Source organism: Rana temporaria, chromosome 7, assembly GCF_905171775.1.
Source record: "Rana temporaria chromosome 7, aRanTem1.1, whole genome shotgun sequence".
NCBI classification, from domain to species: Eukaryota; Metazoa; Chordata; class Amphibia; order Anura; family Ranidae; genus Rana; species Rana temporaria.
Window position 1 is genome coordinate 118,994,904 of NC_053495.1, and position 27,920 is coordinate 119,022,823.

General features: G+C 38.5%; 1 protein-coding gene across 6 annotated transcripts in view; it reads right to left on the reverse strand.

Annotated features, from left to right (window-relative positions):
• The window catches only part of NTNG1 (netrin G1), a 390,080-nt gene that overhangs the window by 62,769 nt on the left and 299,391 nt on the right, over window positions 1–27,920 (reverse strand). For 2 of the 6 annotated variants that reach the window (XM_040359899.1, XM_040359901.1), the window contains exons 6-8: window positions 26,690–26,728; window positions 25,897–25,962; window positions 10,602–10,661 (exon numbers count right to left, since the gene is read on the reverse strand). In XM_040359899.1, coding sequence (XP_040215833.1) covers window positions 10,602–10,661; window positions 25,897–25,962; window positions 26,690–26,728 — 165 coding nt within the window. The remainder of the gene's footprint in view (window positions 1–10,601; window positions 10,662–25,896; window positions 25,963–26,689; window positions 26,729–27,920) is intronic. The other 4 variants (XM_040359900.1, XM_040359903.1, XM_040359902.1 and 1 more) reach the window with 3 other exon arrangements.

Here is a 27,920-nt window from a genome sequence, read left to right on the forward strand (position 1 = left end):
TCTGAAAATTATTATTAGTATTATCAGCTATTAGTAAGAATGCAACTCATCATTAGTATGAATTATACTTTTTATGTCTGTTGAGCTTTTAAGATATTATTTGACATAAAAAGCATGGGCCAGATTCAGGTACATCTGCGGCGGCGTAACGTATCGCATTTATGTTACGCCGCCGCAAGTTTTATGGGCAAGTGCTTGATTCACAAAGCACTTGCCTGTAAAGTTGCGGCGGCGTAGCGTAAATCCCTCCGGCGCAAGCCCGCCTAATTCAAATGATCTGGGTAGGGGGCGTGGCTCATTTAAATTAGGCGCGTTCCCGCGCGGAACGTACTGCGCATGCTCCGTTTTTAAATTTCCCGCCTTGCTTTGCGCGAAATGACGTTGCACCGACGTCATTTTTTGAACTTCGACGTGATTTACGTCCTTTCCTATTCACGGACGACTTACGCAAAAAAAAAAAATAAAAATAATTTGACGCGGGAACGACGGCCATACTTTAACATGGCAAGTCTACTATAGGCCACAAAATAGCAAGCTAAGAAACTTGTCCGCTGGAAACATGTCTGTCGGACATGTCCGATGGTTAGTACGACTCATCGGACATGTCCGCTGGTTATGACGTATAACCAGTGGCCCGAAATCCTGCGCATGCGTCAAATTAATTTGACGCATGCATGGAAGCATTGAACTTCCGTGTTAGAGAACGTCGGTGTCTTCTACGTCACCACGTTCTCTGTCCGCTGGGATTTTGGTCTGATGGTGTGTACACACATCAGACCAAAAGCTCCCAGCAGACGCGTCCGATGAAAACGGTCCGCGGACCGTTTTCATCAGACATGTCTCCTCGTGTGTACGGGCCTTAGTGTTAACCCTTTCCCTGCCAATGACATTTATACAGTAATCCATGGCAATTTTTAGCTCAGATCGCTGTATAACTGTCATTTGTCCCAAACAAGTGTCAAAGGTGTCCGATCTGTCTGCTGCAATGTCACAGTCCTGCTAAAAATTGCAGATCACTGCCATTACTAGTAAAAAATAAATGAACAATAAAAATGCCATAAATACTGTATATCCCCTATTTTGTAGACACTATAACTTTTGCGCAAACCAATCAATATATGCTTATTGTGATTTTTTTTACTTAAACAGGAAGTCCCAAACTAAAAACCTATTCTATTCTGAAAAATATTTAAACGTGCCCTTGTGATGAAATCTGCAAAAAAAGTATAAGTTAAAAAAAAGGTAAAGGTAAGCTAAATAAATTAGGTTTGAATTCTAGCTGAAAAAGCAGCATGTGATATTGATTTTAGATGCCCCTGATATTAGGGCACAGTTCAGGAGATATATAGTGTAATAATCCTATTATAGAAAGCGTTATCTTGGGATGGAATACAGATGCAAGCCAGCTTTTGTCCATAAGCTGAGGTCAAAATGTTGTATTATTTCTGCCTACTATAGAGGGATTGCATCAGGCTGTTAGACTGCTTGAGAATGACAGATACTGTACAGCAGATCCTCTAACCTCTGCAGACTGTCCTTCCCAATTACCACTTAACGAGAGAAGCTCACCCTCTTCTATGTGCCGGCACAATTTAAACAGCCAGTTAAACAACAAGGTGGAAATGTACAAAGAAAATCAAAGTGAACTTGTCATTGACTGAATAAATGGTTTACTCTACTAGGAATTTCAAATGTGAAAGTTAAAAAAAATTAGGAAAGTGCTAAATTAACACTGACACCATTTAGTGTGATACATGATTCTAAATAATTATAATGGCAGCATCCATTTTACAATGCTAAAATATACGGGTAATGTTTTCTATTATTTCTATTAATTAGGAAGTGGTTATCTTACTGAAAGTTATAATACATACTTGAGAATTGCCCCCATGTAGATTATGAAAGTGTGCAGGGCCGATGATAGGGCAGTACAACCAGCCCTGTTGTACTGGGCCCGCTTCCATCAGCTACACAGTGGGGCCCGGGCATCATTACAATTTGTTAATGCAGTCTGCGTTTGAAAAAAAAAATTGTTTTCTAAACTCTTCCCCCACTGCTACTTGCTTTCAGTGAGGGTATATCATTTTCCCAGTACTTCGCTGGATTGGAAGGGTGATATCTTGGTCATCACAACAGCAATAATCAAGATATCATTTTTTTAACACCAGCAATTCTGCACAAAGTGCAAGTAATCCCAGTGGCTAAGAAGCCCCTGGATTACTTTTACAGGCAGTGGAAGGGGGTTCCACCACCATCTTTACTGCTTTTAAGATGTGACCAGTAGCATCCAGGTACTGGGACACAGTGAGAAGGATGGATGTCGTTCCTCCCACGTGTGATGTCAGAAACTGGAAGTGATGAGGATTTTATCACTTTCGGTTTCGGGCTCATTTTAAAAAGCCATTACCGGCTTGAACAAGTATCTGATCAAACTGATCTTGGTTTGATATTGTGCTTTGGAGGCCAGAGGACAGATATGGGGTCTAAAAGACCCCAGATCTCTCCATAAAGAGGACATGTCATGGCCCATGCTATCACAAGGGATGTTGTTCATCCCTTGTGAAAGCAAAAATGAAAAAAATGAAAAAAAAAGATTCAGTGTAAGATTTGTTTTTCTATGTGTAATAAAATAAATAAAATACAATTTAAAAGAAATTTAAACTGCCCCCACTCCTTTATGCTTATTAATTGCAAATGCATGCGGTGGCACCGCACATATATGTAAATCGCTTCAAGCCGGGGTCAGGGGTGGGGTCAAGGGTGTGGTTGAAGGGGGCCCCGTCAGGTAGGCTGTACGGGGCCCCATTATTTCTAACAGCTGCCTTGAAAGTATGTAGGAAATGTGGTTTTATTTTTAGATTCAGAAAGTCTTGATTTTCAGTACTCAATTTCAGTTCATTGGGATTTTTCTATCTTATCAGTGTTCTGTCCTATGTGTTATTGTGGTAGCTCCAGACATATTTGGTAGAAAGGGTGGGAGAGTTAAAACCTCTTTTAGATGTTATTTGCTGTTTATTTCCTCAATGAGCAAATATCAGCTCACGTCCTTTGTGGTCACTAGAACAAGAAATTATCACAAATCTCTCTCGTGGAGAGATACATGGCAACTAAAAGTCCCCTCACATCATGTGTTATTGAGGAATGGAGGTGGAAGGGGGCACAGCAATAAAAACCCAACTGAGGTTCTACCCTTCCCAAATCTATGGTTAAAAAAAGGTTCAACAGTGAATGGCAGTTTTATCTTCTTTTGATAACAATGTCATCCTTAGTCAACACCAGCTTAAAGCAGAGCTCGACTCAAAAGGTAAAGCTCTGCTTGTTTGCACCCTTTGCCACATTTGGCACTTTTTGGGGGGAACGGTTACCTGTTTTTTGACAGGTACCCCCTCCCACTTGTAGCTCAGATTGCCACAATAAACTGAGCAGGAAGTTTGGCCCCCCTCCTTCTCCCGCAGTCTTCTTGGACACATCTCTGGTCCCAGAATACTACGGAACGATCCACAAGGCACAGTGCGACAAGCACATGCCCAGTAGGAAACCGCCAGTGAAGCCTCAAGGTTTCACTTCCTGTTTTCCTTACTATAGATGCTGGTGCCTGCACCAGAAGCCGAGTAAGGACATTACGGTATCCTTGGACAGGTAAGCATCCTTATATTAAAGTCAGCAGCTACAGTATTTGTAGCTACTGACTTTTAATTTTCTCTGAAGGAGCCTGGAGCTCCTCTTTAAGTGCAGTTTGCTCAAAATATGGCCAACATGATACAATTGTGTTTCTGTAATGCTAACAATTATTGTTGTGCAGAAAGAGCAAGGGTCTCACATGTTGAGTGCCTACAACTCTATGGGGTTGATTTAAATTCAAATAGACTGTGCACTTTTGCAAGTGCAAAGGCACTCTTGCTCCTGAGCTTAGTAAATGAGCAGAAGCTCTGTTGACTTCCATCATCCAATCATGTACAAGCAAAAATGTTTTTTTTTCCTTGGATCTGATTGGGTACTCTTTGCAAAGTAAAGCCTTACCTCATTTACTAAACTCTGAAGCAACGGCACTTGCAGAGGGCTACTGCTCTTTGCAAAGTGCACAGTCTATTTGCCTTTAGTAAATCAACCCCTATGTGTACCAATATAGTTGCATGCCTTCTCTCTATTCACCACAAAACCTTATAAACAGGTAGTAAAAGGTAATCCATATAAAAGCTTTAAAGCTGGACCCCATAAAAATAGCTAAGTACACATATGAAATAATAGAGCTGTTTTACCTGCCAACAGATTTGTAATGCTACCATTCAGTCCTTAGATTTACACTGCTCTCTCACACAGCACAGCCTTGTCTCCTCCCCACTAGTACCCTGTGATTTGACAGTGAAAGGTGACGCAGGAGACAGCTGATTTCATCTGACACCTTATTGACTTATTGTACTGCTTCTATATCCTCCAGTTTGAGCTATGCTGTACAGAGACTGCGAGTGGCAACATCCAAACAAAAACAAGGTACTTGCATTGCTTGCATTTATAAAAGTACTTTTAATAATTTATTAACCACTTCCCTACCGAGTCATTGTAAAATGACGTCGGCGGGAACCTTTCCTCTTTCAGACTGGACGTCATATGCATCTCCGGCTGCTAGGGGGCGCACATGCTCGGGACCAGGTGCACGTGCCCGTCGAACGCGATGTCCACCGGGCACCCACGATTGCCCGCAATCACGGCAGAACCATGGATCTGTGTGTGTAAACACACAGATCCATGTCCTGTCAGCGGTGAGGAGACTGATGTGTGTTCCCAGTACAGAGGAACACACATCGAACTCCTCCCCTTGTGAGTCCCCCTCCCCCTATAGTTAGAACACACTTTAGGGAACATATTTAACCCCTTCAGTGCCCCCTAGTGTTAACCCCTTCCCTGCCAGTCACATTTACACAGTAATCAGTGCAGTTTTATAGCACTAATCGCTGTGTAAATGTGAATGATCCCAAAAATGTGTCAAAAGTGGCCGATATGTCCGCCGCAATGTCATGGTCGCAATAAAAATCGCAGATCGCAGCCATTACTAGTAAAAAAAAAAACGCCATAATTCTATTCCCTAATTTGTAGACGCTAGAACTTTTGCCAAACCGATCAAATACGCTTGCGATTTTTTTACTAAAAATATGTAGAAGAATACGTATCGGTCTAAACTGAGGACATTTTTTTTTTTTTTAATTATGATATTTATTAAATGAAAAAGTAAAAGATATTGTGTTTTCTTTAAACATTTTTTCGCTCTTCTTTTGTTCATAGCGCAAAAAATTAAAACCGCAGAGGTGATCAAATACCACCAAAAGAAAGCTCTATTTGTGTTAAAAAAAGAAGCGTCAATTTTGTTTGGGAGCGCGCAATTGTCATTCAAAGTGCAACAGCGCTGAAAACTAAAAATTGGTCTGGGCAGGAAGGGGGTGAGAATGCCCTGTATTGAAGTGGTTAATACATACACAGCTACATTAATCTGTCTTTTTTTATCTGCCTGGAGTTTACCTATAAATGTACTTTGTAAATTGTATAATGAAGTGAAGACTATTAGAACTTATAAATCAGTTTCCCAATTGACCACCATTTACATGGGAAGAAAGTATCCTCCTTCCATAAACTGTAAACAAATAACAAAGGTCCTAATGGTAAAATAGGTGGACAAAATAACGCCATGGAAGACATTTGCATGAGACAGTTAATTACAAAGCTTTAAGCTTATCGGACACACAGAGCTCACTTCATGGTCACTAGTGTAGCTGGACAGGTAAGCATAGAAGTTTATCATTAAAAAGCATTTTACTGAAATACAAATCACTAACGCTATTTGCATTGAATAAGCTTGGCTTGTAGTATCGGTATTTCTATTGCAAGAGCAAAGCAAACCATATAAAAAGCTACTGATCCATTCACTAGTACTAGTGACCTATGACAATGCATACTCACATAGAAAACAAATTCATACAGTGTTACAGATATGTCAGATTTTAAATCACCGACTAGGAACATGAACTGTACTGTTCTGCGACAAAGAATTTATGGAATGTAACAAAGATTGTACTGTCTTTGTCTCTGTATAATAAAATTATAAATAAATCTTGAGGAAGAGAGAGGAAAAGAAGACCAATGGCCCACAGCAAAAGTGGCTGGTAATCACAGATTATTCTAGTGCCCTAATGTAAGATAATTATGTCAGGCTGTTTCCATCGGTCAAAAAATTATATTTTTAAAACTACCAGTTATTAGGTTGTATTAGTATAGTTTTATGTTGGCTATACACATAGCGGTCTATTTATGAAAAAATAAATAAAAAGCAGGGTGCGAATGTCTCAAGCATTCGCACAGCTTTCATAAAAAATCAACATCATTTATTTACTTTACTAAAGACTCTAGTAATCATAATTATTATATTACTAAAAAAAATTGGCTGCATATTCCTTTATTATCCTTATTCCCTTTTTATTTTCTTTTATATTTTATATAATGTACTATAATAGATTTTAATTATATAGTTTTCGTTGATAATACTTGATTTTGTTTATATCATTTGAGCATTCTATATTTTGCTTGAATAAAATGAATATACTATACAATAACGTTATATACTTTGCTTTGTATATTGAATACCATATGCTATTATATGTACACTTTGCTGTATATTATTGATTTTTAATTTGTTTTTCTGTATATAATTAATTATTAATAAAAACATTGAAACAAACAAAAAAATCAACATAATTTGTGTAATATGTTTACTTCCTATGATCTCCAGCTCCATCTAATGACTATGACTAGATGATGATCTTGGGAAGTGAACACATTACACAAATTATGGCAATTGCTCCTGACGGATATGCAAATAATTGAGACAATCATACACTGAAGTTTGCATAAACAGACCCCTTAAAGTGTATATATCGCCAAACATTTCTTTTTTTTCTAGAATTGAACAGGTTTTGTTCATGTCTGTGTCTCCGCTAGGTTAATTTACCGTCTTAATATGCTCTGGTGACCATTGTCACTAGGACAGGAAGTGATGGAAAACCAAACATTAAACAGTTATTACCAAGACAAGACTTAATCTGGGTGACAATCTATTGGTAACAACTGAATAAGAGAAGAATTTCCCTCACTTTGTAGAGATTTCTTCTTTATTTTTGTTGTGCTTTTGGGATAGGAAATTAACAGAAACCTCTCTGATGAGACACAATGGCTATGCATTTTCAAAATAGGATAGTTTGATATAAAGATTGTTATAAGATATTAATTTCACTGGATGGGCAATTTGATTAATGATTATTTTTATTTAAAAAGAATGATCACTCACAGTGTAGAATCCAGTTAATTTGACCAAACCAGCTGCTTATTTTTGTTTTGAGTCACTTTTCCTTTGAGGAAAAGAATTGAAACTTCAGAATCTTTGATTGCAAGGTTGTTTATGATGTATGCCAACATTAGGGCTACAATCCTGTTTTAGCCACTAATTTAATAGGTATACCTTCATAAATGAATTTAGTGGGCACAGTCCCCATATCATTTAAATCTAGAATGTTGATTGTGCTCCCCACTGACAAAAAATAGCCTCCCTGATTCCCCATCAACACAGACAGTGTTGATGTTGGAATCCCTCCTACCGAACAATTGCCTTCTCCCAGCAGGGGCGGTCAGGGTAAGCCATCCCTGCTGGAAGAAGACAGGGATTATTGCTAGCAGCTATAGCAGGCTGGTTGTATTCAACTTGATTAATCAATCAACTTGATACATTCAGCCTGCCCATTAATGGTTTAAATCTCGGCCGGTTCCTGCTGAACTGATTTGAAATGTCTGTAGCCGGCCTTATGCAAAGAGTACCTCACAGACAGCTCACTGATAGTAAGCCTTATGTGAACTACCCAAGTGCTAATACAAGGAACTTGCTGTTATTTCATTGACCTGAAAAGACTTTCTGAGACCTTCTTTAGCTTAGTTTCAGTTGTTTTTTTGGACCTGACTTTTGGTGACTTATTGTCTTCACTACTTACCCACCCTTTGTCTAATTACACTGTCTTTGTGACCTCTAAGGGCACTGATCGGAGAGAAAAAAATGCCAGTGGATAGACCTTAGCATTGAATTCAGTGAAAATCAGGCAACGGTAACAAAGTAATAATAGATTAGAGCAGATGACAAACAAGAGTATTCTGGCGATTGAAGGTGTCTGCTCTGGTCTATTATCTTTTAAAGTTTTATATAGAGTACAAGCATGCTTTAATACTCAAGTGGTCTTCCTTAACAACAGATAAAGCTTGGTTCCTTGTCAGTTTTTTTTTTTTAGCTAACACAGGGTAGCCCCCTCCATACTCTCAGTAAAACTCTTATTAATGTTTTACTGTTCTTTTTTTTTACATTTGGAAACACATATAAATTCTTATTTAATTTGCAATGCAAATAGAATGGATGGCATGCAAAGCAGAGATGTCCAAAGCAACCAGTCACATTTCTATTAATGGCAGATAAATTAATGAAATATGAAATCTGGCTGGTTACTATAGGGCACTGTACCTTGAACTTAAGTATTGCTTTTTACTTACTAAATAAGCCCTTTGGTCTGTCTAAGTTAATATTATTTTTTTGATGAAAAAGGCAATGGTATGGTCCTGGACAGCATTTAAGTTGTGAAATTCAAGGGTCTAGAATAGAGGACCCTTTTTTAATTGTTTCTGTTTTTGCTGTAGGCAACAATTATTAAAATGAACAGTAGTTTTTGTCTGAGTAGAACATGTGTTCAAAAGCACAGCTGAGGTAGAGACAAAAAAAAGCCTTGTTACCTTTTTTTAATGGTTTTCTGCATATCTAGAACATCTTTCAATAGATGCTTTAAAATGGGAGTTATAAAAAGGCATCCTGGAGACATTAGGGCTGATTACTATAGTCTGTTCAGCTTGCAATGGAATTTTCACTTTGTAATGGAATTTCCGCTTAGTTTAGTGCAGGGATATTCAATTAGCGGACCTCCAGCTGTTGCAGAACTACAAGTCCCATGAGGCATAGCAAGACTCTGACAGCCACAAGCATGGCACCCAGAGGCAGAGGCGTGATGGGAATTGTAGTTTTGCAACATCTGGAGGTCCGCTAATTGCATATCCCTGGTTTAGTGAATGTGGTAAAAATTTAATTTGCAAAGGATTCCCAAGAAAATATAAAAAATACAGTTGTTTTGCTTGCAAATGACTGGATGATGGAAAGGAGCACACTTTACCACATTCACCAAGCTAAGGAAAAATCCCCTTGAAAGGTGAAGTTAGCAGCCTATTTTCTTTAGTAAATTAATGCTATCAACACTAACTGACATTTTCTGCTTTTCAAATTGTAAGAGCAGAGATAAATTGCTCTAAAAGCAAATCTTTCACATAGGGCAAAAAGCAATAGTATTCTTAATTTATAGCAGTCATCACATATATAGAAAACGCTAGTATGCACATGATAGGGCCAATGCTGATCCTCGTGCTTGTATTAAATAAAACCCCAATTATCTAATTTGATCATATCACAATTTTTTTTTTTTTTTAAAGATAGGACAGGTATAAGACATACTTGTGTAATCAAGTATAAAATAAACTGTTAAAAGTATCTAAAAAGGCACAGAAATTGATGTTACCAAATAACTATTCTCATCTAGAAAGCAGTCTAAATTAATATTGCTGATTAGATCTAAAGCTCAATCAGCAGTAGGCATATTATGTTACTTTTTATTTGTCAGTCTTACTAAACATGTGAGCTCCCCATGGTGCCGATATTACCATCTGTAACATTTTTATATAGATGAAATTTCCTTATTATCCTACTAAACAGTTTAGCTCATCCGAAAATTATATTTTAGCTTTGGTTGAATGATGGCAGGTTGAATCACTCCCTGGCATCTTAATCGCAAAAGGACTATGGTGAGATGTACCATCAGGAACATAAAATATCCCAATAAAATACACAGTATTATACTAGACCTTTGTTTCAGGAAGGCACAGTTGTACTTTCACTGTATTCTCTTTGTTATCTCTTGGGGAAAACACAACTTTGTGTTCCACTATCCCTGCTGTAGCCATGATAAAATGTCATACTTTCTCTACTCAGTTCTTTAGTACTTAGTTTTACATCATAGAGAAAGCAGGCAACTGTGCTTAGCTTCATACTGACTTCAAATCAGGCACTTTTTTCAAATATTTTAAGGAAATAAGAAACTGATTCAACTTGCCAAAGATAGTCATAACCTAAATATCACCCATGAGTGAAAATAGCAGCTTTTTTGACAGCTTTTTGCAACAGCCTAAAATTTCTTATTGGAATACTGTAGCCATGTGTTGTAGCAATGTTTTTCCCCTGTACTGTACTATATACTGGTTTGGGCAGCCTGTGGCTCCCCCGCATCCATACAAGTACATGTTTCTATTTGCTGGTGCAAATGTTATTTTATTAATTTTTTGAACTTTTGAACCGCCAGAAGAGAAGTTATAATCATGTGAAAATTCTCCTCAAAATTGTGCATTTTATTGGGTGGAATAAAATCTGTTCAATCTGTATGCAACACAAACCAGAGCCACTGTATGAATGGAGGGATTCCTACCTCTCTTGTGACTCGAAACACGAGCAGGTGGCACTGTAGAGTGGGCTACTTTGGGAAAAACTGGACAGACAAGGAAGGAAAAAAAAATCTAATTAGAAAAGAAAAACGAAATGAAAATGTAAGCAAAACAGAAAATAAGTATCAATAGATGTACAAAGATTGATGTACAATTGTGAGTACATTAAAATAAAATATTAGAGGTGATTATGCACTAAACCCTACATGGGCAGTAGATGGAACAAATAGTAAACCGGTGAACCATTAGCACAAGCAAATAAAGATATTTACGTTGTAGGTTTTGTAAGAGGATTAAAAAAACAAAATCGTATTATAAGTTCTGGCTCTTGCAGAAATACCCCTTTAAAATATTTATGGTCATTGCATTTATTGATCTCTAAAAACATCAATAAATTAAACGTTTTAGTCAAATCTTGGTGATAACTTGAGTTTATTATCATTATAATTAGTCAAATATGCATGATTAGGGCAAAGCCACAGGTGTGCACAGTAAATTATAACTACTTGTAGCTTTGAATTTGCTAGATAGGGTTTAATTTTTTTTTTTTACTTTGGCCATAGATCACAATGCCTGCCACTGCCAGTAAAGAAGAGATTGCAAATTAAAAATTACCTGTTTAACTAAGCTTTAGAGGTCCAGGGGCAGACTCTCCAACATGACCCCAACTGGTAAGTACAGACACTGTGGGGGTTCTTTACTAAAACTTGAGAATGTCAAATATGGTGCAAATCAGTTTTGAGGCTTTAGTGGCAAAGCTTAACTGAACAAGCTGAAGTTAGAAGCTGAATGTCTACAATTCACAGCTGCACCAGAGTTTCCTAGCTTTAGTAAATCTACCCCTGTGCTTTGCTCTCCACTCACCTTAGGTTAGTCAACACATTTTTTGCTTCAGGAGCAGAATGTTTTGCACTTACCCAAGTGGGTCATTATGGAAGTTGTGTAATACTGTAGTTGTTGGATGATAATATTATACACATAATCTGAAATTAACGTATGTTGGAGTGGGTGGTTTTCGGGTGGTTTGTGTTTATTTTTTTCCTCCAACCTCACAATTATTATTTTTCAAGATCTGATATGATATATGGTGATATTTTAGTTTTTTGAATACATGACATGTTTGTACATCCAGTACATCCAGTATATATATATATATATATATATATATATATATATATATATATATATATATATATATATATATATATATATATATATATATATATATACACACACGCATGTGTGTTTGAACTTTGGGATGCACACCCCAATGCAATAGGCTGCGCACACCCATGCTGCACTCTATCAAAAACTACAAAATATTGCCTTTAGTGACACTTAAAAACCAACAGCTAAACACATCAGTTTAAGAACATACACAAACAAACGATAATAAAAATCACTTCCAAACCAGATTTGATGGACCTGAATAAAGTGTGACAAAAGAGCTAAATTACTTTTTTTTTAAATAATCTGCTTCTTGTCCCCCCAATGCTGGCCACATGTGAGGGTCTAGTCATTCTTGCTCATATGTCATCCCTTCCTTTAGCAGAGATCATGTGGCCACAAGAATAGACATTTGTGAAAAGCAGTGAAGGTAGAGAGAAGCAGTAATTTCTGGGAAAGGTTTTTAAGAACTTCTATTGCTCTTTATTTATCCCTCTCCGCAAGCCCTTTATCATTTTTTTAATTTCACATTGAAGTATTGGTCCACTTTAAGCCATTAAAATGCTATATATACAAACTATCCTATTACACAATAATGACAGCGGACTACATTATTTCTTAAGCTAGTTGGTTTACCATTCTTGTTATCTTGCATTTTATCTTATAGATTCATATTTTACAGGCACAAAAGCCGAACGCAGGAAAATATGATATACCGAAGTATTTCCTCTAAAGCTAAATGACATTTGAGAAGGCATAGATATTATTAACATCAGCACTTTTGACCTAATAGCTACAAGTATAATGAAATTAAATATTTCATTGAAAATTTTAAATCACGACCAGATAATGACTTGTAAATACAAGCCCTCTCGTGTTAGGGATCCATAAAATTAATTTGTAAGGCGATATACTTTAAGTAACCTACAGCAGAAAGTAGAAAGATGATGTCATAAAACTAATGATCTGTGTCACACAGAAGGAGCTCTATTAACACACGGATAATGAGTGACGGCTCCGCCAGGGATAATAAAGGAGAGTGAAATCGTTTTTCCCTATTCCCACATTCTGCAGCTTTACCTATTTCTCCCACCACCTTGTATGTGAGTGTTTGAATTATTGCCTGTGTAGACTCTAAAGTCCTCTGCTCTCATTCTGCGCACAGCCCTTGCTAATCCATGCAATTAAGGCCAGTGATTCAGCCGTATTTTGTTCTGTTACGGCTATAGTGCGGAGACCCAGACACAATAATTTGGAGCAGATGAACAAGATAATTGCATTTATTTGCTATCTATGAATCTAGGTCAGGACCTGACCTAGCAGCTTCCACAGGCTGGAGTTTTAGTTCTTGAGTTATAAATCTTAAGAGAGTTTTTCCACTGTATTTTCTGCGATTACTAATCTCTCCTCCTCATATTCACTGGTGCCCCATTAAGGTATGATAGCGGAGGACAATGGACCCACCAAGTTTGTTTTTAAATCTTTTTTTTTTTTACTAAATGAAATCAGAATTATTCTAACCCAGTGCTTATTTTATGATACCTGAGTGAAAGAGGCGAGACCCCGAAACACCATCATCTCAACTCTTAGAGCCGGTACACACAGGGGCGACTTGGCCGCCTTACAAGTCGCGCTCCGCTCTGTACTATGGAACCATTCTAATAGGAGAGATTCAAGTCGCTTCGACTTAGAAAAAGGTTCCTGTACTACTTTAGGACAACTTCAGGGTGACTTGCATTGCCTTCAATACAGATGTCATTTTGAAAGTCGCCTCTGAAGTCGTGGGCAGATCGCCTTGCCGAGTCGATTGGCAAGTCTTGCTGCCCCAGTGTGAACTGGTTCTTATACGTCTTATAGTGGTGCGCTAGCAGCACGGTAAAAAAAGTCCTGTTAGCCAAATCTTTCTAGCGGAGAAGGAGCGGTGTGTTTACCGCTTCTCCTCCGCTGCTGCCTATTGAAATCAATGGGACAGCGTGGCTATACCGCCCGCAATGCGCTGCTTCAGCTAGCAGGGGGTAAATGCGCCCTACTAGCGGACGAAATGCACCGCACATCCGCCGATAACGTCGGCGGTAAAAATAGCGGCGTTTTACCATCGACGCTATCAGCGGCACAGTGTGAAAGGGCTCTAAACCAGAAACAATTATTAATTTTCTAGGTTTTCCCCTTCAACGTCACTTTCTATTTCAGGTTTTTTTTAGCTAGGGAATAATTTACAGGGTGAAGTGTGACAAAAGATAAAACAATGTCTTTTGCTGGTGTTTATAGATAACTCTAGTGTGAAAAGCCTGACGATTCAACAGCCTAATTATATAATACTCTTGTGAAACATACAGTTCATATATATTCTCACTTCGGTACAATTGCAGGGCTTACTGGATGACGTTGATTACTTGTTGACTAGAGTTGCATTTAAATGTGTTTATTTTAAAGAATACATTTAATGTTAGCTTTGCATTAATTGTTCATGACTATAGTTTTGCATTAATTTAGACTACAGGGTTAAAGTGTTACTAAACCCACAACAGTAAAATAAGTCTGTGTATGCAGTAAAGTATGCTTGTTATACTCATTGTGGAACCTAAGGGGTTAATCCTCTGCTTTATGTAAAAAGGCTGTTTGATCCTGTATTCGCTGATCCTCCCCTTCTTCCACTGTCCTCAACCTCTATTCATCTTCCAATAAGACAGAGCCTTTGGAGTCACTCAGCACATGCTCAGGGGGGTGTATGTGACCAGCTCAGGGCCAATCAGCACAGTCCAGAAAGAGGGTCAGGGGTAATACAGCCTCATAGGCAAGTCAGAGTAGAATGAAAAATCCTCCTACAAGCTTTAACCTCCCTGGCGGTATGATTATTTCAGAAAAAAGGTGCTGAAAGCGGTACCATTATTTGCAAGGAAATTTGGCGTGTTATACTGTAGGCCTGTAATTCTTAGGAATAACTCACTTACATTTTTTTATGACGAATTTCCCCACAAATCCCTATCGCACAAATCTGCAAGTGATTATAATTTATTATAGCTGTTTTCTAGCTGCTCTAAAACCATTTTTGACATAAAGGGACACTTTTGGACAATCTACAGTTTGCAGGCAGAAAGAACAGTTTTTATTATATAAAAGAACATGTAGGGCACTGGGCAGACCACTAGGGACAAGAGGGGTGTGTATTTTTTACATACAGTACTGTAATCTATAAGATTACAGTATACTGTATGTAATGTGTTTGTTTACCTTTTTGAATTTGGCGCCGTTCTCCGCCCCTGTGCGTCGTAACGTCGCAGGGAACGGAGATCGGCGGCACAGGAGGACACTGTGTGAATCGAGCGAGGTCCCACTCGCTCACACAGCGCGGTGGCATTGCTGGATCCAGGGACAAGGTAAGTAACTTTGTCTCTGGCTGCAGCGTGGCGAGCCCGAGTTTGACTCCGGGATACCGATTTTGGTATAAAAATCTTAACCCGAGTCAGACTCGGGAATACCGCCAGGGGGGTTAACCAGTGCTCAGCCGGTCACTGATAGAAGTCATTGCTATATACTGCTGATAAGAAAAGGTATTTAGCAGTTTATATATCTACTAAAATTATTGCATTTCCATGTTCTGTGTGGGAGACCAGATATAGTGAATGCAGGGTCCTGGGTTTAGTAAAACTTTAAGGCCTCATCCACACAAGCTTACTACAGGGTAAGCCTGTGCAAGGGCTGTGTTTATCTGTATGGGAATGCACAGGTGCCCCATGCATCCCTGTGCAGTCATTCCTATTCATATCAATTGGGACACAGCGGCTGTAAAAGTCCACCAAATGTGGATCAGGAGTTGCAGAGCAAAGGAATTTAATTATGGTGGCGTCTATTCTTTCTAAAGCCTCGTACACACGATCGAGGAACTCGACGGGCGAAACACATTGTTTTCCTCGTCGAGTTCCTTGTTAGGCTGTCGAGGAACTCGACAAGCCAGTTTTCTCCATTCCCGTCAAGGAAATAGAGAACATGCTCTCTTTTTGGCTCGTCAAAGTTTCTCGACAGTTTCCTCGCCGAAAATGTACACACGACCGGTTTCCTTGGCAAAAAATATCTCCCAGCAAGTTTCTTGCTAGTTTTTGCCGAGAAACTCGGTCGTGTGTACGAGGCCTTAGAACTGAACCATGTTTTTCATTGTTTTCTCTGCTCCAGTTGTTGCCCCTGACTGGACAAACCAATAAAACAAACTTCCTATTGGTTACTATGAGTTACTGCATGAAACCAATTTTGGTGGTACATTTCTGGATAAGGACATAAGAATGTAAGTTATTATTTAGTCCTATATAAAGTGGCAAATGGAAAATCAGAATCCAGCTACCGGCATTGCAGTGATAATTGCTGTGATCTGATCTGGACAATCTGTATTACATCACTGCCAATTCCACTGTGCCTTTGCACTTTAAAATCGTCATGAAGCATATTATTAGAAAGAGTCTACTTATTCAGTAAAAATATTGAAAATGTACAATGGCAAAAAAAAGAAAAATCCTTTGCTTTCAACCAGCTTTCATTTCTACGAAACGGTGTAGGTTTTCGTGACCCCTTATTGCACCAAAAACTCACTTAGCTCACTTAACCAAACAAAGCTGTAGATGATGAGAAGACAATAATTTCTTGTATATAATGGAATCCCTTGGTACTCAACAGCTCAAAATTCATAAAAGAGCTGCAGGGTTTTACAATTCTCTGGTACATCTCTTGGGATTATCAGAGCAGCTCACAACTTGGTGCTCCTTTTTTTCATTTTTTGCTTTATCAGGTGAATTTTCAGTTAGTCATTTAAAAAGCAACCTTATGCCATAAGGAAGATACTAGTGTAACCAAACAAGTTACTTATCTTATACTGGTAATGGTTGGCAATTTGTATAAGTGTGCTAGTTTTTTCAACCATTAACATAGTAGCTAAAATTCATAGCCTACTGTTAATACAATTTGATTTTTAGAACATATAATATATTGCATATTACCAATTCTTGGTACTTTAGTTTTCTTTATTGAGGTACTTTCACTTAGTGATCCCTCCAGTAAGTCTGTTATTCGGTACAGGGCTACAGGCATACCCCACTTTTAAGTACACAATGGGGTTTATTTACTAAACCTGGAAAGCACAAAATCAGGCTCACTGATTTTGCGCTTTCCAACTTTAGTAAATGAACCCCATTGTGTACTTAAAAGTGGGATTTTTTTTTTCTTTAGAAAAAAAGGACTTGTCTCAAGCTGTCTACTGTGTTTTTTTAACATATTTGACACATTTTTTGGGAAATGGTAGGGGTACAATGTATCCAGATGATGTATTTTTGCAGAGAAGGCCTTGCAGAACAATGCTAAACCAAATACTGCATCTATGACAACAGTATGGCTTTGTAGTAGAAGAGTCCAGGTGCTTAACTGACCTGCCTGCAGTCCAGTCCAGACCTTTTATTAATTGAAAATATTTGACACACCTTAAAATGAAAAATATGACAAAAAAGATCAAGGACTGTTCAACAGTTATGCCCTGTACACACGATCGGTTTGTCTGATGAAAACGGTCCGATGGACCGTTTTCATCGGACGAACCGATTGTGTGTGGGTCCTATCGTTTTTTTTCCCATTGGTGAAAAAACTTAGAACCTGTTTTAAAATTATCTGATGGTTAAAAAACGATAGAAAAAAACGATCGTCTGTGGGCAAGTCCATTGGTTAAAAGTCCATGCATGCTCAGAATCAAGTTGACGCATGCTCGGAAGCATTGAACTTAATTTTTCTCAGCACGTCGTAGTGTTTTACGTCACCACGTTCTGACACGAACGGATTTTTAACTGATGGTGTGTAGGCAAGACTGATGAAAGTCAGCTTCATCGGATATCTGATGAAAAAATCCATCGGATCAACCGATCGTATGTACGTGGCATTAGAATCATATATCAGGCAAGAATGGGACAACATTCCTCCCCCAAAACTCCAGAAAATGGTCTCAGTTCCCAGATGTTTACAGAGTCTTGCTTAACCAATTGCTTACTGGGCACATATACCCCCTTCCTGCCCAGGCAAAATTTCAGCTTTCAGCACTGTCACTTTTTTCATGACAATGACGTGGCTCCCAAACAAAATTGAAGTCCTTTTTTTCCCCCACAAATAGAGCTTTCTTTTGGTGGTATTTGATCATCTGCAATTTTGAAAAAAAAACATTTTTTTTTACTTTTTGCTATAATAAATATCTAATTAAAAAAAACAAATGTTCTCAGTTTAGGTCAATACGTATTCTTCTACATATTTTTGGTAAAACTAAAAATCGCAATAAGCGTATAGTGATTGGTTTGCGCAAACGTTATAGCGCCTACAAAATAGGGGATAGAATTATGACATTTTTTTTTTATTATTATTTTTTTTCTCATAATGGCGGCGATCTGTGATTTTTGTCAGGACTGCGATATTACGGCGGACACATCGGACACTTTTGACACATTTTTGGGACCATTCACATTTATACAGCGAACAGTGCTATAAATATGCACTGGTTACTGTATAAATGTGACTGGCAGGGAAGGGGTTAACACTATGGGGCGAGGAAGGGGTTAATGTGTGCCCTGCCAGGTGGTTCTTACTGTGGGTGGAGGGGACTGACTGAGGGAGGTGACGGATGGTTATCCCTATATACAAGGGACACAACATCTGTCTCCTCTCCCTGACAGGACATGGATCTCTGTGTTTACACACAGAGATCCAAGTCCCTGTCTCTGTGACTGCCGATCGCGGGTCCCTGGCGGACATCACGGCCGACAGGCATGCGTGGCTCGCGCGCCCCCAGTGGCTGGAGGCCGTATATAGATGGCCTCCTGGCAATTAAGAGCCACATTGTGGCCGTAAAAAGTTGTCAGGCGGGTGGGAGGTGGTTAAGAAGAATGCTACACCGTGGCAAACATGAACAAACCTGTCCCAACTTTTTTGAGATGTGTTGCTACCATTAATTTCTTAAAATGGCACATTTTCTTAGTTTAAACATTTAATATGTTTTCTATGTTCTATTGTGAATAACATATGGGTTTATGAGATTTACAAACCATTGCATTTTGTTTTTATATACATTTTACACAGCGTCCCAACTTTCTTGGAATTGGGTTGTGTATACAAACTGCACGGATTTAAATTACCTGCAACTCATAGGCCCCATTCACACTCGACAATTTGGATTTGTGGGCAGAATTGATGCGATTCTGCCCATAATTCCAAATCACGTCTAAATGCACAATGTGTGCTTGGGTACCATTAATCTTAATTGCACACCAAACACACATTTAAAAATCGCACTAAGCTTGTCACCCAGAAAAAGAGTAGAATATTCTTGAGGGCAACAAACATGCATAGGGCAGCCCATTGAAGTAAATAGACTGCCCTGTGTGTGATATGTGGAAACAAGTGTAAATAGCACTTTTAAAATTGCAAGTGGGAACACTCTTTCACATCTGCCACATCTGAACTGGGTTGTAAGAGTTACATTTTTTGTATTAAAAAGTATGTTTTTTTATATCCTCATCATGACTAATACGTAATAGTATGCCTATTTGTACAGTGGCTTATGGATAAACGTTTAAATTGGAAAGTCTGTGTCATAGACCTATAATCAGTTTTACGCAATTATATTGGAAATATTGGATATTTATAATGAAATGCTAAATTAGATAAAAAGGTCGATTTTTCTAAAGATTAAAGTGATATTAAGGGTTCAGATTTTATTTATTTTTAAATAACAAACATGTTATACTTACCTGCTCTGTGCAGTGGTTTTGCACAGAGCAGCCCCAATCATCTTCTTCCCAGGTCCTCAACCGCTGCTTTTTGTGCATTTTCAATGAGCGCATATGTTGAGTTGTCATTGCCTGTTTACATTAGCTAACTAAGCTTACAAATGACCCCTCCCCTCCCAACACCTATACCAGGGGTCTTCAAACTTTTCAAACAAAGGGCCACTTTATTGTCCTTCAGACTTTAGGAGGGCCGGATTGTGGCCAGCAGGGGCAGAACATGTCATGGGCCCAGCATCAGTGAGAATAAATATGGCCTCAGGGTTGGCGCTCAATAGGAGGAGGAGTATTCCCCCTATTAGTAGGAGGAATAGTATCCCATCATTGGTATCCGTGGAAGATATAGTGTCCCATAGTTGGTGTCAGTGGGAGGAATAGTGCCTCATATCAGTGGAAGGAATTGTGTCCCAAGGGTCAGATTAAGGCTAGCAAAGGGCCACATCCCTCGGGCCGCAGTTTGGAGACCCCTGACCTATACTAACAGAAGATGTATATACTTACCTATTTTCAGCCTGTTTTGGTTCCCTGACACGATTCCGTGTCAGCCAGTGATGGCTGCAGGTGAATGAACAGAGCACCCGACAATGGCTATGAAAACCCGGAGCGGTGACGTCCCCCATAGGCTCCCATGGTGCAACCATTGTTGGCAATCTTTCCTCTTCCCTGCTGGTTGACACATGCTGGGAGCCAGATCACATGTCCAAATCACATGTCCAAACCAGAGTGGGCTGAAAATAGGTAAGTATATCTTTTTTACAGGTTAACTAATATAGGTGTTGGGGAGTGGGAAGGGGGGTTGCACCTGGTTAGACTTAGCAGGAATTCTACTTTAAATAGATTTTCTTTGTGACTTCACATTTATATATGCTTTATTTCACATAAATTTAGTGTGTTAAATAAAGGAAAGGTAAGGCCATCCAGTAGTACTATGTGCAAAAAATAAAGCTGCGCTCTGAAAAATTCTAACAAACAGAATTGGGAAATTGACATGTGATATTATGAAACAACACATAAATTAAAGGGGGGTTCCACCCGCAATTTTTTTTTAAAAGTCAGCAGCTACAAACACTGTAGCTGCTGACTTTTAATAAGGACACTTACCTGTCCTACTCGCTCGCGATGTCAGCCCCCCCGAGGCCGATCCCTCGATCCTAGCAGCTCCCTGTGCCGCCATCCTCCATTTCATTTTTTTTTCAGGATTTTTGGTAAAAAAAATAATGCAGGGTGGAACTCCACTTTAAGTTATAATGAAGTAACTGGTAACTAATAAACCAAAATGAGTAAGTTAACCAATCACCATGAATGTTATACATGTAATACCATTAAAATAAACAATATAAGTTAGATGGACTATCTAACTTATATTATAACTTATGTGGACTATAAGTAGTTGCATAAGTGTAGTAGACAATATGAAAAGAACCAGTCCATAATTGGTGAATTGAGTGAAAAATGGCAGACCCAAAAAACACCGGATAATAATCAAAATGATAGGTTATCCCCCAAACGTGTGCACCTCCACCGTACAAAATATGAGCTTACCAGAAGCAAGCTTATTCCAAGCCTGCGGCTTTAACCCAGCCCGGGTCCTGTGGCCAAGAGTCAGCAGCAACACGTCAGATGATCCAGACAAGTAAATTGCAACAGGTCACCAAGGAAATATGCCGATATTTAGCAAGGCTCAGACAGGTCGATGAATCACCCAGAAAGTAAAAAGGGGCTCACATAGTGTAAAACCATACAAATGGAGGTTTATTGTAAAAGAATGCACTTACATGTTAAAAACTTCCAAAGTACAAAAATTAACTGCCGGCCCGCAAGCGAGCATACACCCGTCCACAATGAGAGTAGCTTGATGGAGTCAGTACGTCCAACCTCCCGACGCATGTTTCGTCATACACTGACGTTGTCTTGGAGAACTGACGAACGTCAGTGTATGACGAAACGTGCATTGGGAGGTTGGACGTACTGACGCCATCGCGCTACTCTCATTGTGGACTGGTGTATGCTTGTTTGCCGGCTGGCTGTTTATTTTTGTACTTTGGAAGGTTTTAACATGTAAGTACATTCTTTTACAATAAACCTCCATTTGTATGGTTTTAAACTATGCGAGCCCCTTTTTACTTTCTGGGTGATATATTGACCTGTCTGAGCCTTGCTAAATATCGTGATATTCCCTTGGTGACCTGCTGCGTTTTACTTGTCTGGATCATCTGACATGTTGCTGCTGTTTCCTGGCCACAGGACTCAGGCTATGTTTAAGCTACAGGCTTGCAATAAGCTTGCTTCTGGTAAGCTCATATTTTGTACGGTGGCGGTGCACACGTTTGGGGCATAACCTATCATCTTGGTTAGTATCCAGTGTTTTTTGGGTCTGCCATACTTCACTCAATTCACCAATTACGGACTGGTTCTTTTCATATTGTCTACCACACTTATTCAACTACTTATGGACTATCTCACTTATATTGTTTATTTTAATAGTATTACATGTATGACATTCATGGTAATTGGTTAACTTACTCATTTTGGTTTATTAGTTACCAGTTAGTTCATTATCACTTAATTTATGTTTTGTTTAATAATATCACATGTTAATTTCCCAATTCTGTTTGTTGGTATTTTTTAGAGTGCAGCTTTATTTTTTGTATATTTCTGGTTAATGTGTATCTCACTGTCTAGTTGCAGCTCACAGTTCACCATTAGCGAGGTATCCTTTTTTGCCTATTCAGTAGAACTATGTGTTTTATTGACCCCTGCATGATAACTGCTGAGATAGCACCCAAACAGGGAGGGCTTAATTTTCAGAGTAGGACTTTATTTACTATTTGTTGTTACATCAATGGACCCACAACCAGGCCAAACAAATCACATGTGTCCCCACAGTATTTAATATTAGCCCATGTTGCACAGAATCAAGACAGAATATTTCTGGCCTATTCAAAAATTATGAATATGTAAATTAAAAGCATAATGTATGCATGGCAGAGGACACTACAATCCACGTACATTTTTAAGTAGAGTTAGGAAGGGTCAAAACCCTCAAGTTTCTATGCTGTATGTGTGCCATTGGAAATAATTCCCTTTTCTTTCTATGTCTAGGCAAAACAGAAGGTGAGAAGAGTAAGGCCCCGTACACACGACCGAGTTTCTCGGCAGAATTCAGCCAGAAACTCGATCGGAGCTGAATTCTGCCGAGAAACCCGGGCGGGTGTACACTTTTGGCCGGGGAAGCCGACGAGGATCTCCGCGAGGAAATAGAGAACATGTTCTCTATTTCCTCGTTGTTCAATGGGAAATTTCGGCTTGCCGAGATCCTCGGCGGCTTCACAAGGAACTCGACGAGCAAAACGATGTATTTTGCCCGTCGAGTTCCTCGGACGTGTGTACGGGGCCTCAGGGAAATCCTGTCTTAGGCAGAGTGGATCTTCCCAGCAAGTACACAGACATCATCAAAATCCTCATGCACAGTAAGGAAAATGCCAAAAGTAAAGTCCAGAAGTATCTTATTATGAAAAGTCACCTTTGGTTGGAGATATCACGTGTCAGGAGTTCAAAGGGTATCCCTTCACTATGGCTCAAAGAGTAATAATAATATTATAATTATAGAATATTCACTAAAACGACATGATTCAGTGGCCCACCATTCCACACTTTTCTGTACCTAGCAGTAAAAACATTGTGTGGGGCCAGACATGTGATGCCTTTACACCCGTCGAGGTCTGGCAGTGGTGGACTAGAATTTTATGCTGTTTTTTGTTTCTACCTCTGTAAGTGTATTTTTAATAAAAAGGATGTTTTTTTTAACTATCAGATACTGCACTATGGGAGTTATTCTTCTTTTATTGATACCTCCTTGTGAGCCACACTCCAGGTATGCCCTGTAGCCATTGATGTGGGAGTCCAGGTTGCCACAGGTCGATTTGAGCACTTAGTGATCGCTGTGTGGAATCGCAATATTCCGTGAGGAGTGTGTTACACTATCTGGTAGTGATTTGGAGTACTGTGTTTACCAGCGTGTCATCTTTGCGGATTTTACTAATCACTGCACATTTTTATTAATTGTTAAAGGTGCAGCCACCACACATTTTTCTACTTGGATTGGATTTTACACATTAACCTCCCTGGCGGTATGATTCTTTCAGAAAAAACATGCTAAAAGCGGTACCATTATTTGCAAGGAAATTTGGCGTTTTATATTGTAGGTCTGTAATTTTTAGAAATAACTCACTTAAATCTGACCAAACAAGATTCTAATAGGCATCCCGTGTATTACATTTTTTTAAAAACAAAATTATAAATTATAATATAATAAATAATTATAAATAATTATAACAAATAATAATATAATTATAATAAAAATTATTCAATAATGTAATCAAATCAAAATCACTGAAATTTGCTCAGTTGCAGAATTGTCGCTGTCATTACTTTTATTTTTTTATGACGAATTTCCCCACAAATCGCTATCGCACAATTCTGCAAGTGATAATAATTTATTATCGCTGTTTTTTAGCTGATCTAAAACTATTTTTGACATAAAGGGACACTTTTGGTTGCTATGGACAATCTACAGTTTGCAGGGAGAAAAAAAGGTTTTTATTATATAAAAGTACATGCAGGGCACTGGGCAGACCACTAGGGACAGGGGGGGTGTGTTTTTTTTACATACAGTACTGTAATCTATAAGATTACAGTATACTGTGTGTATAGTGTTTGTTTACGTTTTTGAATTTGGCGCCGTTCTCCGTCCCCGTGCGTCGTAACGTCGCAGGGAACGGAGATCGGCGGCACAGGAGGACGCTGTGTGAATCGAGCGAGGTCCCGCTCGCTCACACAGCGCGGTGGCATCGCTGGATCCAGGGACAAGGTAAGTAAAAAGTGCCTGTGGATTCAGCGAGGCAAGCCCGTGACTGACACGGGGTTACCGATAGTAGCAAGAAAATCTAACCCCGTGTCAGTCTCGGGAAGACCGCCAGGGAGGTTAATTGTGTACACTTATGAACTTTGATTTCCATTTTAATTATATATTAATTTATTGAACATTTTTTATTTTGGACACAGTTTTTTTAAATGTATTTATTTATATATTGCACATTTTGATTGTGGTCATTGTTGAAATATTTCATATTTTTCATTGTTATATATGGAATTTTCAGACACTCTTTGTGGTTATGCATGAAATATGTTTTTGCTATATTTTATACAGGCATACCCCACCTTTAAGTACACAATGGGGTTAATTTACTAAAGCTGTAAAGCGCAAAATCAGGCTCACTTCTGAATACGCCTTTTTGAGTACTACCATTTATCTTTATAGCAATTTCTTCTAGCTCTTGTGCAGTTTTATTAAATTAAATCAAGTCCAAAGATGTGTGCAGGCAGGTGCAGTCCACTTTCTCTACTGCAGGTGTTGCTCAGCCACAGCGACATTGTAGAGGGAGAAGAAGTCAAGAGGAACATTTTTCCTCTATGGTTTCCTGGGTCATTGGGGCAACAATCCAGTTGGGTCCTGGCCACCCATGTGACTCTTCTGGCCATCTTAGATGTGGCAGAGTCTATTTAAGACCTTGGCTCCTGAGTTTGGCACACATTCTAGCTTGTGGGTAGTGTAGGGGCAGATAATCATTCTGTCAGGCACAGTATTAGCAACAGGGAAGGGTCCCAGGTGAGGACTGGCCAGGCCACATTACACCCATCAAGACTTAAGCTGTCAGCTTGGCTGAGATCAGCTGCATTTCACACTGCTGTCACCCGTGAGTGTTTCCTGGTTGGAACTCCTTCCACTGGGCTTGTTGTGAACTGTTGTACTTCAATACAAGTTTTTTGAACTGCATCTGGACTGAGTGTGTGTTTCTGCCACAGCACCATGCTGCACCTACCCACATGTGCACTGTAAGAAGGGGGAGTAAAGTACCACCTAGGTGTAGCACTGCAAAGCAGGAAGTGGAGACTGTGTATTGAATGAGCAAACACCGTTTTTCTCATACACATATATGATCTTAAACTATACATAAAAAATAAATAAAAAATAAACGATACTAAAACATACATATTTACATCAAGCTGATCTCTTTTACATGTATCTCAAATAGTAATGATAAGACTATGTATTCCCTTTCAAATTCCTTAGTGTTTCACCTAGACTTATGAAAAATTGATAAATGTCTGATCAAGGCCTCAACTACACTCTGCTTCATTGACTACCTACAACTCTAGTGTACTTCCTCATTCTTTTATTGCCTATATACAGTATAAGAACAATCACATGGATTGTATTAGCCATGAATTAGCCTATATAACATCCTACCTTGCTTTCTGTTTGCAACGTCTAGGAAAGAAGCATTCGTCTTTATCCTATCAAAGTTTGGAGGCGCTGTGCGTAGATTCAGGGACAGGGAGAAATTATGAGTCATTATTTAGTGCTAAAGTCACAAAGGGATAATTTACATAAGTGGATCAGGAGAATGTCGAGCTGTAATGTGAATTGAATTGGGAGAAAAGTCTGAAAATTATACTTGTAAAATAACTTTTTCAGAGTTAATATTTTAGAAATAATATATTTCAAACCATTTTGAATGCAACAATTTGCTACATTGAAGGAAACATTTAATATGTATTTAATCTGGATTTTATATTAAATTCTTATATAACATGCACATGCCACACAGATCACCCAATCTATCCACAGAATGCTCCAAAAATTCTACTTCTACAGCACAGGTTGTACAGAGTTCCTATTTTTATGAAGGAGCGGCTTGAATACATCATACACAGGGAATGTCATGTTCTAATTATCTATTGGTAATACATCTGCAAACTTTGTTGATAATTACACGGATGATGAGGAAATACAAATACGGTACATGAACTCATTTTATATAGGTAGACCATCTCACACAATTTAAAAATGAGAAAGAACATTAGATGAAATACAAAGGAATATATAAGTATACATATATAGATATATATCGTAGAAGATAGTAAATGCACATATATAAGTATACATATATAGATAGATAGATAGATAGATAGATAGATAGATAGATAGATAGATAGATAGATAGATAGATAGATAGATAGATAGATCATAAAATTGTTACCTGCAGTGATGGTTTGCTTCCGTTTTTTGTCTTGTACAGCTGTCATAAAAAGACAGGGTGTGCTAATTTAGTCAATGAAATAATAAGTGCAGGTACATATTTAGCTGCATATCTATATCTGACAATATTATTTATACAAGTGCAAAAGTGAAGAGTTGTTGCACATTCCCCAAACTACTACTTAGATGGAATATGTATTGTATCTAAACAAGATTCTACCATGTAACCGATTTCTGTATAGAAATGTAATATGTACTGCATGAAAAAAAGAAACAAAATAAAATAAACTGCTTTGGGCTATGATTTAGTTATGTTAGTTATTCTTTCTGTAATATCATAGGGTTTTGCTGGTTTTAGCTCACCCACCCTCCAAATTGCTATACTTAACCAGATCTTGCTCTGAAACCCACAACATTGTTCATATCTCTCCATCTGCTTCTTGATCCAATGTCCACACTAGCAGAGATCTGCTCCATACACTTATATGGGGCTGGCCAGTAGATGTATGTAAACACTGATTTTTAGAAACCACTAACTAATAATTTCCCACATTCAAATATGATCTTACCCCAGAAAGCAGCACCCTTGGAAGTGATCAAATATGGGCCAAGCTCTACCAAAGATGCCCCAGTGTGACCATTACCTGTCACAATTGGCAAGGATGAAGCACTGTAGGACATCTCTAGAAAGCAATAAGTGTATATGGCTATAGGGAGAGCTCGTCATCAGAGACAGAGCTTTTTCTTGTCAATGTCTACATCTGTGTAGCAGACTGCAGCAAGTCTAGGTTTCGAATCAATGTGTTTAAGGGCAGGCAGGTGTTATTTTTAAAGATACATCTGTCTGTCTATGGCCAGTTGGCCAGTCGAAAAATTGACTTCTGTACAACCAGCCTGCTTATACATGGATTGAAATTCGGCCGATCCCTGCTGAACCAGCTGAATTTTGATCCATGTATGGCCGGCTTAAATGTATATGAAGCATTTTGGAAATAAAGTATCTTTTTCTTTCCCAGAATAAACAGTTCAGATTAAATGCCACCAAGAAAATGCAGCACTATACTATGCAGTATATACTAACATGAAAGGTTTGGGAAGGAGGTGAAAAAAAAACAGTAAGAAATGATTTTATGAAAAAGAGGTTAAAGGGCCATTACTTATTGGATGTGTATAGATTATTTTTGGGGAATAAGAGAATTATTTGGTGTCCCTTTAACTTTCTTATGCCTCGT